This window comes from Alligator sinensis, unplaced genomic scaffold (assembly GCF_000455745.1).
Source record: "Alligator sinensis unplaced genomic scaffold, ASM45574v1 scaffold145_1, whole genome shotgun sequence".
In the NCBI taxonomy this organism is placed as follows: domain Eukaryota; kingdom Metazoa; phylum Chordata; order Crocodylia; family Alligatoridae; genus Alligator; species Alligator sinensis.
This window is the reverse complement of record NW_005842414.1, coordinates 971,424-983,598: the sequence shown is the minus strand read 5'-3', so window position 1 is coordinate 983,598 and position 12,175 is coordinate 971,424. Positions and strand designations below refer to the sequence as shown.

At 41.3% G+C, this 12,175-nt stretch overlaps 1 protein-coding gene across 2 annotated transcripts in view; it reads left to right on the top strand.

Annotated features, from left to right (window-relative positions):
* MMS22L (MMS22 like, DNA repair protein) overlaps positions 1-12,175 on the top strand; it is a 159,108-nt gene that overhangs the window by 4,305 nt on the left and 142,628 nt on the right. For both annotated transcript variants that reach the window (XM_025211564.1, XM_014522926.2), the window contains exons 3-6: positions 5,935-5,987; positions 9,937-10,024; positions 10,143-10,320; positions 11,327-11,420. In XM_025211564.1, the coding sequence (XP_025067349.1) occupies positions 5,935-5,987; positions 9,937-10,024; positions 10,143-10,320; positions 11,327-11,420 (413 nt within the window). The remainder of the gene's footprint in view (positions 1-5,934; positions 5,988-9,936; positions 10,025-10,142; positions 10,321-11,326; positions 11,421-12,175) is intronic.

Genomic DNA, 12,175 nt, shown 5'->3' with positions numbered 1-12,175 from the left:
GGGGTGCCCCCTGCCACTGCTTACATCCCGGGGTTGCAAGCAAGTAACTTTAGTCATGTAAGCAGCATTTTGGGACACTTGTACAGGTAGTAGGGTCTAAAAATCTGTGCAACTCACTGGATCCTTCTGGGCCTTCTCAGAAGGATGGACTCTGGCTACTTATGTTCTGTACTGATCATATTCCACCTGGGTAGGTATGTAAACTGTCTGAAGTCCCAGAAATGTAAGTAACAGAATACTATGGCTAGCCATGGAAGGAGGAATGGAACCTCCTACTTTTTAGTCCAGTAGCTTAGTGTTTAGGAACTTGCCAGTTGCTTACTGATTCAAGTTCTGGGCCTCCCTCACACAGAGGAGTTTGATCCTATACCTCCCACATAAATGAAGGAACCGTTAGACCTTTGGATAATTATTGCCTTTCCTTTTGAAATTGGCACGCTGGCCAGCCAACAGGTAAAATATGTGGGGCCAGGGGAGAGAGCCAGGGGGAAGTATGGCTCAGAGTAATTGGCATAGTCTTGGATGGGAAGGAGTACTGGCTTTGGTCCTCTACCCTGTCCCCAGTAGTGTTTCTGTTTTGGCAATTAATAATTATTGGATAAAATGGAGAGACAGCAATGGGATAGCTTCTGCTCCATTGATGTCCCACTGAAGTCCTGTGGAGCAGGAGGCAGAACCCAGGACCTCTGCCTTCTGGAAAAATGCTCCAGTCACTCTGATGTAGAAGGCAGGGCAGGGTGATATCTTAGAGACCATCTTATTCAGAAATGTACAAGCTTTCTAAGGCAATAGCATACTTCTTTAGATGTTAGGAATGGCATCTGATGAAGTAGGCTGTTGCCTACAAAAGTTTATGTATTTCTGAATGTTCATCTCTAAGGTCCCACTGTGCCCTGCTTTCTGCCTGGATTCAGACTAACCAACTAACAATCTCTCTCTGTTGGTTATCGTTCCTCCCTGCACCGAGAGGTTTTCTTTTTCCTGAGTAGGAATTTTGTTCTCGTTCAGCATACTTGAATTGTTTTCACTTTATCCATCTGTACTCAAGACACAGAAGCTAATGTTCTGTTTAAATCACATTTAAAAAATTTAAATTAAATACATTTTTCTTTTAAAAATAATCATATTTAAACATAATATAAAATTATGTTAAATCTATATTAAAGCCTAATCTTATTATAATCTACAATTTTTTAAAACTAAAAATATTTAGGCAGCACATATAGGGGCAACTTTCCTTGATTTATGTGCTTTCATTTAGGGACCTACCTAATTTATGGTGGCTGCCCACTGATTTCACAGACAGAACGTGGCCCTGCCCATCACCACTGATTGGCTATGAGGGCTGTCTGTCATGCAGCCCCATCCTTTGCTGCCAATTGGTGGAGAGGGGCAGGAGCACATGCCAAGCAACCCTCACATCAGCAGTGAAGGTGAGGGTGGCAGCCATCTTGCTGGCAGCCCTTTGAGTGTGCAGCTACCCCTTTCCCACCTGGGTGAGCTGCTGCACCACCCTGATGATGGCAGACTCCCTTTGGGGAGCCAGAATCTTATTTTCTGTAAGCCTCCCTGCTCCCCTGTGCAGATTTCACGGGCATTGCCCAGTTTTTGAAGAATTCAAGAAATTCACAAAATCGCAAATTTGGTAGGTCCCTACTTATTGTGCTACTGTTGCAAAAAATGCCGGTAAAATACAGGGATGTATTAATGGGGCTATTGCAGTCAAGTCATAGGAAGTTATTCCTTCTCTGTTTAGCACTTTTGTGGCTTCACCTGTGTCCAGTTTTGGGCACTGCACTTCAAAAAAGACATGGGCAAATTGGAAAGAGAAACAAAAGAGCAACAACAACATAGAGATATACAAGGAAAGGTTGAAATAATTGGGTTTACTTCAGGAGGGATGAGGCCAGCATCGAGAGGGTCCAGAGGAGGGCCACTCACATGATCAGAGGGCAGCAAGGCAGGCTGTATGAGGAGAGGCTAAGGGACTTGAACCTGTTCAGCCTCCACAAGAGAAGGCTGAGAGGGGATCTAGTGACTGTATATAAACTTACCAGGGTGGACCAGAGGAGGGGATTGGGTGAGACCCTGTTCACCCGAGCACCTCCTGGACTAACAAGGAGCAATGCTCATAAGTTGATTGAGAGTAGGTTCAGGCTAGACATCAGGAGGCACTGCTTCACAGTCAGGACAGCCAGGGTCTGGAACCAGCTTCCAAAGGAAGTGATGATGGCTCCTACCTTAGGGGTCTTTAAAAGGAGGCTTGATAACTACCTAGCTGGGGTAATTTGAGCTTAAACTTAGTAGGGGCCATAAGAGCCCTGTATTCATTCCTGCCCAGGGCAGAGGGTCAGACTAGATGATCTATTCAGGTCCCCTCCGACCCTACTTGTATGAAACTATCAAACTACTTAATGTGGAAGAGAAGACTGAGGGGTGATTTGGTAACAGTCTTCAAATACAAAAAGGGTTGCTTATAAAAAAGGATGATGGTAGACCCGTCTCTGTGTCCACAGTGGACAGGGGAAGATATGATGATTTTTAAATTGTAACCGAAGAAATTTAGGTTCAATATTAGGAAGCACTGGCTCACTAAGGGTTTTTAAGCACTGGAACAGACTACCTAGAGAGGTTATGAAATCTCCATCTTTGAAGGTTTTTAAGTGCTTATTAAAAAAGCATTTTGTTAGGAAAACAGGCAGGGATTTCTGCCTAAAACAAGAATTGGACAATGCGACCTCCTGAGGGCCCTTCCAGCCACATTTTTTTGCCTAGGATTCTTTAATCCTTTTCCATACCCAGTTGTGCTTGTATATCATCTTCCCATGTCTATAATTGCAAATTAAATGTTTTAATAGTTCCCAACCAGTGAGAACTGATCTTCAAAAAGTATCAATGCAAATCAGGATTAAAGTTCATTATTTAAATACATATTTCCTTCTTGTCAAAGTTTTAAAACTCATTCTTGACATTGATTATTTAAATCACTTTGGTATACATTGTTCAACCTCTCTGCTTTCAGCCCTCTCTTTGTGCTATGTGGATTCAGTGATTTTTTTTTTGTTTGTTTTAAACATTGACTCTATATTTGACTTCCTTGCTTCTTGTTCATCTGCCCCTCTAACCCTTGGTTTTGGTGTTTCTCTGTATTGAAGTCACCAAGCTGTTATAATTCCATATTTTCTTATAATAACTGAAGTGGTTGAAGAACTTACGCTATTTCTAAAAGTTTGTGGTTTAGGTGAGGATTGATGGAGCTGAATCAAGGTGAATGAAATGGAGTGGAAGGAGTGGTAGAGATTTGTGTCCCCAACTGCAGTCCTCACCTTGCATTATGTGAGCTCTCAGTCTGAGTGTATTGGATCCTACATTTTTACTGAAGATTTTTTTAAGGGTTTCCTAATTTGAACGTGATAAGAAGTGTGTAATCTTTCCTTGTGATTTTTACCAGAGTTATCTATCCCTTTCTCACATCCAGATTGTTGCCGTGGGCTCTATATGGGGGCTACACAACACCTGAAAATTGCAGTTAGTGCAGACTAGAACTGCATTTTTATTAAATACCTCTTCCTGTAGAGAGAGATGTTGCACCTGTGCTCTGACAGTTGCTGTAGCTGTCAACTGACTTTCTGATTTTTCAGTGATATTGTTGTTTTTTGACCAGCAAAAATGTAGATTATTTGAAACCTGCCTACCTTGGATAAATTCTACCCTTATACTATTCTGTGAGTACGTGCTAGTCTTATGTGCTCAGCTGCTAGCAGTTGGCCATATCTCTACGCAGTGTTTGTGGGTGAAGCCCTGCTAGCATAGATGTTCTATTTTGGACCTGATTTCTGTTCTGCTTTTTAGCCAGAACTTGGAATTGGTGCTACAAGGCACTGATTGGGCGTGGTCTAACCTTTTCTTTCAGGTTTTTTATGGGGTATGATGTTGAAGGTTTTGAGAGAGGTTTGGGAGTAAAAGTTAAGAGGAGAGTCTGTTACTAGCATTGTCTGGCTCTAGGGGTGTACTGATGAAGATTTTTGGGGTCGATACTGACAGCTGAATTTTAAGGTGGTATATTGACCGATACCAATCTGATTTCTGATACAGCTGCTTCCAACTGGTAAGTCTGCAGTGGTGGAAGGAGTGTGGGGGGGCAGATCAAGGCCCCTGCAGTGAGGGAGGGAGTGAGGCTGGGGCTTGGGTAGGCACTGCCCAGCTGGGGTGAGGCAGGGTGTGGGATGAAGCTGTGGCTCATCTGGGAGGTGTGGGGGGGCAGCTCTCATTGCTGCACACACCCTGGGAGGGGGGGTGGTGCCTTGGATCTGTGCAGGGCATGGGCAGGGCGGGCTGTAGCTGCAGTCTGGGGCTGGCACCAAGGCGTCGCCAGGCAGGTGGCAACAGCACTGGGAGGTGGCTGCAGCCACCCCAAAAATCACTATATCCAGCTCCACTCTGTCCTCACCATGGGGGCATTGATCTGCCCCCCCACACCCCTCCCTTTCCATCACAAGAGATTTACCTGCTGCACACAGTTCTCCATGCTGCTGGCTGTGCTCCTCACTGCCTACGTGTTGTGCTGTGGCTGTGTGCATGCACGGGCTGTTTATCAGCCAAATTATTGACCATATCAGGCCAATTTCCAATATAGGCTATTTTCTTTATATCGGTGCTGATCCGATATTGGACTGATGTATCAGTGCACCTCTAGCTGGCTCAGCTCTTTTGTTTTCTTTAGTTTTTGGGTACAAGCTAAAAGACTGACTAGAACATTTTGCATTAAGTAAATAATAAAATCAGAATTCATGTTTTGGTTATCTCTTATCAGATGCTTGTCTCTGGCTTCCCCCATCTTGCCTCTTCATCCTTTGACATCTCTCTGACATGCTCCAAATTCTTTCAGTTTGTCTTTTTTCCTCATCAGATTCTTCTTGATCTTTCAAAACTTGTGTAATCTTGTTCTTCCTACATCTTTACTCATGTTCTATTTCTTCTTCCTTTCCAAAGTCTGGCTTTAGCTCAGGGACGTCAGACTTGCCTTATACCCTGGGTTGGATTTGGACCACCTAGGGCTCCTTGAAGGCCTGATGCAGCCTGGGGCATGCAGCGGCAGCAACCCCAATTCTGGAACGGGATGCAGTGGCTGCAGCAGCTCCAGTATGGGGCAGCTCTGGCCCCTGCCATGTGCTCCATGCTGAAGCTGGAGCTGTCACTGCTGCCACATGTCCCATCTGTGGCAGTAACTCTGGGTCTGGCTCTGGCATGGGACACATGGCAGCTCTAATCATCTCCAATTTTTTTAACTTCTCGTCACTCTTCAGAAATAGTGTGAATCTGTTAGAGAGGAAAGTGTTAACAACTTGTTAAGGCAAAAAAGGTGTTTATGAAAACTTAGTAACAAAGGTAGGGCTACATCAGTGGCAAAAGGATGACGTGATTGGAGAGTGACTATATTAGCCCTCACTTGCCCTCCTGCCCATGATTCCTTGTCCACTGGGGCCTAATGGCCCTGGATTCTGTGTTGGGCTGTTTGTCCCTGCCGAGACCATCCTTCTCCCCAACTTCTAGTTGCCTGCCTCAGACAGTGTGGCTCCATGGGTCAGATCTGCCCAGTGGCTTCTGTACTTTTGACACCCCTGCTTTAGCTATTATTTCATCCTGGTGTTTACACATTTCTTCCTAAAGTCCTTTCTGTCAGCCTGGAGACACCACTGGATTCTTGTTCACGTGGTTACTTCATGTTTGACCTCTATAGCCTTCCCAAAGTGGTGTCGTGTCTTTTTAATATAAGCTTTTCAGGGCAGACACTTTTCATATTTTGTGCTTTGTACTATACTCATTAGCAGTATGATAAAAATGGCACTGGTAAAATAATTTATTTACTTATAGTTACTGAATGTATTTGTAGTATGGAATGTTATAAACTTGTATATATTTTTTTTTAAACAGGCAAAAAATACACAAATTGGAAAACCTAGTACAGATGAGTTCCTCTGACTTCAGTAAGTTTTAGATGCTCACTTCTCTCTTGGGGTGGATTGATGGGCATACAGCCTTGACCACTATGGGGTCTTGATTCCTAATTGGAGCATTTGTGCACTACTTCACTACAAACAACGTGTTTTAGCAAAATGCGGTAATGACTTATTATCTCTGGCACTATGCCTACATTCCTGATGCAGTTGACTAAGGTTAGTGGGAAGGTCTGATGTTACCTTTACCAGTAACAGTTAAGCATCTGCTTTAACTGCATGTTGATTATGTAGCAAATATACAGGGTGAAATTGTGGCCTCATTGAAGTCAATGGGAATTTTGTCATCGACTTCACTGGGGCCAGAGGCTACTTGTAATTCATGATTTTGTGAACCATTCATTCTTTTAATTAACTGTAAAAAAAGTTAATTCAGAGTTCAGAATGATTATTCTAGTAATAATGTTTTAAAATATTCTTCTGCCTTACCTTTCAAACAAGTTAGCTTATATTTGCTTACTTTACAAGTTACTTACAGACTTCATTTGTCTTTCCAACAGAATCGATGAAATGGGGACACTACAAAATAGCTTGTTTGAATAAAATACTAAGGGATGGGAAGCAGTATCTTTGTGAAGGATTATTGCAGTTTTGGACTTATTTTTAGTCTGGAAAGATAATTACTTCAGTAAATGGAGAAGTCCAGTAACTGCTCAGAAATGCACTGTCTATAGAGTCTTGATGTTATCAGTAAATAGGTATTGTTATGAAGATAGAAATAAACACTTGCCAGTAGCATAACTGAGTAGGGCACAAGCCCTAGGCACTGCCTAAAGGGGGTGCTGGAATGGAGGCAAGGAGTGCCTTGCCCCCCACGAGGCCCCCTGCACCATGCATCTTTCCTGAAGAGGCTCTGGTAGCCAGCACAGAAGAGTTGGTGGGGAGGGAAGAGGTGGGAGGGCTGGATGGGTTCCACTGTGCCCAAGCACCAGAGGGTTAACTCTCTTGTTTCTTTTTTTTGTTTTTTGCATTTACTCTTTTAAGAGCAGTAGTTTGCCCCCAAGCTTGCAGTTACACCTCTGATCCTTGAGATTTTTGTTGGAGGTTGTCAAACCCATATTCTCTTTATTTGATGGTCCAAGTAAACAACTATTTCAAGTTTTAGTAGAGTCTAGGTGTGAGCAAGTTCTGTTAAGTTTGCCTAATTTCAAGGGTTTTTTGACTGCATCATAAACCTCTAGTTTTAGTTTATTTGTAATATTTAAAGTCTCAGTCTGACCTAAATGTTGTGGTATCAGTTTGGATGCCATGGTGCTACTATGCCACCATTTCTGTTTCAGTTGAACCCCCAGGCAAACATTACGTTTACCGTGTGCATTATGCACGTACCACATGACAAAACATAACATGCCAACAGGCCACATCATAACATTCTTTCACCATGAAGACATCTTTTCAGTTTCCTTGAAGTAACTTTCTTGGCTGATCCTCCATTTTTATCGAGAATAAACTAAAACATCTGGTATGTTTATTATTTATCAAGTTATACTTGAATGTAACAAGTGACAAATATAGTGTTTGCCAGGAGTCAGAGTAACACACACCCCTTCTAATTTAACCAAATCCAATCTTACCTTAGCCCTCCCTGCCTGTGAAAAAGGGCTTAGTCACTTCATGGACTAGCTAATACAGTTCTTTCTTTTATATTCTGGTTTACTTCCTTTATTCACGTAACAAATGCACGTAGGGATGTTTCTGTAGTTAAAATAGCAATGCTGTATTTGCAAAAGACCTAAATATGACCCATTCCTGGAGATGCAAACAATCTGTGTAGCAGACACAGAAATCAACAACGATCTCCTTCAGTGAAGTAGAAGTATTGCCATCAGAACAAAATCATAAGTGGAGAAAAGCTCCAGTAAAACCATTTTGGAAAAATGGAAAGGTTGTAGCATCAAATTTTGTAACTAGGCTGGTCTGTTGGCTAGGTTATATGTAGGGGGTCTACTCAAATCATGGGGCTGGCCAGGTCTTATTGCTGCTGAGCCTCACCATTTGCCACTGATTGGCTGCATGACAGGTAGGCTTCTCGGCAAATCAGCAACGGGCTGCAGGGATTCAGTGGCCATAAGGACTACCTCTGGGGAGCCAGAATTTTATTTTTAATAAGGTGGGTTTCTTTGTGGATTTTGCAGGCATTGCCCAGCTTTGCAGGTAATGCCAGAATTCACAATTTCTGCAAAATGTGCAAAGTTGCAATTTGAGTAGGTCCCTGGTTATACATCTTGGATGTAGATAGCTCAAGTTCAGTTTTTTACTGTGCTGCAGACTTGCTATGTAATTTGGCCAACTTGCCTAATCAGTCTCAGTTTTCCATGAGTAAAATGAGCATAACCATGTTTCTCTTTCTCGGAGGCATAATACATGGATACATACTTTACAAATTATGCTCAAATACTATGGTGAGGGAAGTGATACTGATGCTTTAAGCAGACTGTGACCACTAAAAATAGGTTCACAGAAACCATTGAAAATAGGTTGGGAGGGGTCTTCAGAGATCTTCTTGTTCAACCACCTACCTGAGGCAGGATCTTCCCTATCCAGACCATCCTATGCAAATCCATTACCTAACCTATCAGCAAAACTAAACAATCAACTCTGATATAACCACAAGACATGACACCCTAACCTGCCACAGGTAAATTAGTGGACCACAATGGCCAACATTCTGCTGTTGCAAAAGTTGTTTAAAATGCTCACAAGAGATTGCAGGAAGAGGGCTGCACCCCCCTGCTCCAGCCCCACTTTTCGCTCTCTGTAGACAATAAGGTGAGAACAAGTGGCTTGAAGTTGCAGCAGAATAGGTTTAGATTGGAAATTGGGGGGGGGGGGGGGGGCTGTCCCTCTTTCTGGCTGCCCTTCAGTATTTAAAGTCTGCTGTCATATCCCCTATTAAGCGCCTTTGCCCCAAGCTGAACATGCATAGCTCCTTCAGCCTGACCTTGTATGATTTGCCTTCCAAGCCCTTTTTTGTCCTTGTTGCTAGCCTCTGGACCCTCTCTGACTTCATATCCTTTTTAAAATATGGAGCCCAAAACTGCACACTGTACTTGAGGAGGACCAACCAGTGCCAGATAGAGAGGTAGTATCTCTATTGTCTTGCACCTCATACTCCTGTTGATACATCCCAAAACTGCATTTGTCTTTTGTACGGCTACATCACGCTGCAGCCTTATATTGAACCTGTGTTCCACCAAGACTCCCAGGTCCTTTTCCATAGTGCTGCCATCCAGCCAGGTGTCACCCATTTTGTATTTGTATTTTTGTTTACTCTTCCCGAGGTATAGTACCTGGCATTTGTCAGCATTGAACTTCATCATGTTAAGTCCAGCCCAGCTTTTCAGTCTGTCAGGACCCTTCTGAATTGTGCTCCTGTCCACCCCCAATGTGTTCAGAGTCCTTTCCAGTTTCATGTGGTCTACAAATTTGCTCAAGAATCTCTCTATTCCAATGTCCAGATCATTCATAAACATGTTGAATAGCACTGGGTCCAAGAGAGATCCCTGTGGGATTCCGCTTGGAACCACCTGCCATTCTGACATGGATCCATTTACAATTACCCTTTGTTTGCAGCTATTAAGCCAGTTTTCTCTCCATCTTCTAACAGTTTTGCCTAGCCCACATTTTCTCAATGTGTTTATGAGAAAATCATGTGGGACTTCATTTTTCCCCTCAGTGTGAATGAGTCTTGCTAGACTAAACACTACCTTTTTCTATATTTGACTGGACATTGACTTGTGGCCATTTGTAGGAAGGATATTCAGTGGGGAAAATTATAATATAAAGTTTTGTTTACAGTTAAGCTAATTGCTCACAGAATTTACATTACTTTTATTACTCTAGTGAGCATAAGTAATTACAAAGATTTCTTTTGAAAAAATAACTTGGATTGGAATTATTATTTTGCATTTATTTTAAGGTCATGCTGCAAATTTGCATTCTGAAGCAGACAACCTCAGGCATCAGTGCACTGAATTTTTGCAGTATGTAAAGGTTTTCATCTTTAGGTAAGTTGCCAAGCACAAATTGAGTTACTAGCTTATTTTGTGTTTTAATTCTGTAACCATCCCTTATTCATTCTCTAATGATGCGCTGATGGTACTGATGATGTATTGGTTCATTCAGGTTCCTGGAACCACCAAAAGCAGAGGATGATGGGCTACTACATCCATATGAAGAACTGGAAGCCCAGCTGCCTTCAATGCTGGTTGATGAGCTTCATGCCTTAACTTTGCATATTGGACACTTACATGAACTCCACTGTAGTATCCTGGGCGCATTTACTATTCAACCTCCGGCAAAGGTTTGGTTGTTTTTGTGCCTTATTATGTATCATATAGCAGTCCAGGTGTAACTTTTATAGGTTATTGAAAAATAAAAATTCGCTTGATTTCAGAAATGAACCTAATTCTTGTTAATTTTTTTTAGTGCCAAACACATTTTTTACTTCATATGCATTAGACTATGTATTAGACTTCATATGTATTATACATATTTACTTCATATATTGTAGGGTTTTCCCCTACAACATTTCCCTTATGCAGTCTGTATTTGCACTATGCAAGCGATATAGAATAATAATTCAAGGTGAATAAGCAGTCTTGATCAAACACCCTGTCACAGTGTTACTTATTTTTTTAAAAATTCTCTGTGTTTATCCATGAGGATAGTAAGCTCTCAAATAGATGAGGCAGGTCTACAAAGATGTGTTCTAAAAATTGCTTGAACATATAAAGAGATCACTTTTTTGTAGGTGAAAACTATAATAACTTTTTATTTTCACACCTACACCATTTAATATGCTAAAGCATGCACCTGTAGATTTTAATGTGTGGTATGGAATCTTCTCATGCTTGTAGATCTGTGAATCAATACCAGGAAGAATGACCTATTAAGAAATTACTTATGTTCTTGCCATTCACTTTTTGAGATAAGGGTTTTATCCAAGGAGAGAATGTTCTGAATTCACATTATTTGAGCAGTTAGCAATTCTGTATTCTCAACTAAATTGTGTCCTGGGAAGGAAGGATAATTGGTGATGCTTTACCTGTTGACTTTGAGTTAAGATGCTGTGGTGAATTAGGATGCAGTTTAAATTAAAGAATTTATTAACTTGCTCTAAGAAAGAAATAATTGTTCTGGGAAAAGCATTTTCTGTGTCACATTGGAATGCAGCAGTTAGTTTGATAAATATGTTGGTGGGGCTTTCACATGGGAATGGGGGCCTGCCATTCCACATTTCTGAGTAAAGAATCCTGACCTTACTACGCAACGTTACATAGAAAAAACATGATTGTCTTTTATCACAGCTATTTCCCCCATCATGGCATTTACTCCATCTCTACTTGGATATCCATTGGCTAGTACTGGAAATTCTTCATATCCTAGGCGAGAAGATGCCAGGTGAGTCTACATTTTGCAGTGCGATTAATTTCTTATTCTCCTTCTGGATTACTTACATTTTTGATCTGAAGCTATCCAAATTATTTTACTTTTCTTGAGGCTGTGGGAGTTGGGTCTATATTAAGTTGCTTTTATTTTTTGTTTGTTGAAATTAGAGCTTACTACTGGCTAAAATTTAAATATGACAAAGCCAGTTTTTCAGATTTTCCCACATGCTTGGCCAGTTCACATCAATCTTGATCTGTTAACTAACTATTGATCCTGTCCTAGTGAAGCTTCACTATTAAATCAGAATACAGATTTGCGCTATCTGAAGTAGACTGAGATTGTCAAATTAATTTGTACTTAACACTTACAGCAAGTTGAAGTTTTAATTGTTGTTAAAAAAAATGTTAAGAATACCTTTGCAGAGATTCTAAGGTGCATTATGGCACATGGTCTTTTGATGTGAATTATGCAGAAAAGCTGTCCAAGCATAGCTGGTACCGATTTGAAAAAACTGGCTAAGGCTTAAGATGCCTTGATTCTCTGGTTTGAAGACCTTATCTTCGAAAGAAAAAACTTTCCTACTGGTTCTAGGCTATCTAACTTTGCTTCTATTACTAGACTTCTTAGGGAAATTTTTTTAGAGTGATTTCAAATAGAAATCCACATTATAAACCACAGACGACCACTAAGGAGATATTGAGGAGGGGGAAAAAAAGAGATTGTAGCCAAAGGAGTTATGAAAATATAGTGAGAAAAGGGCAAACCAA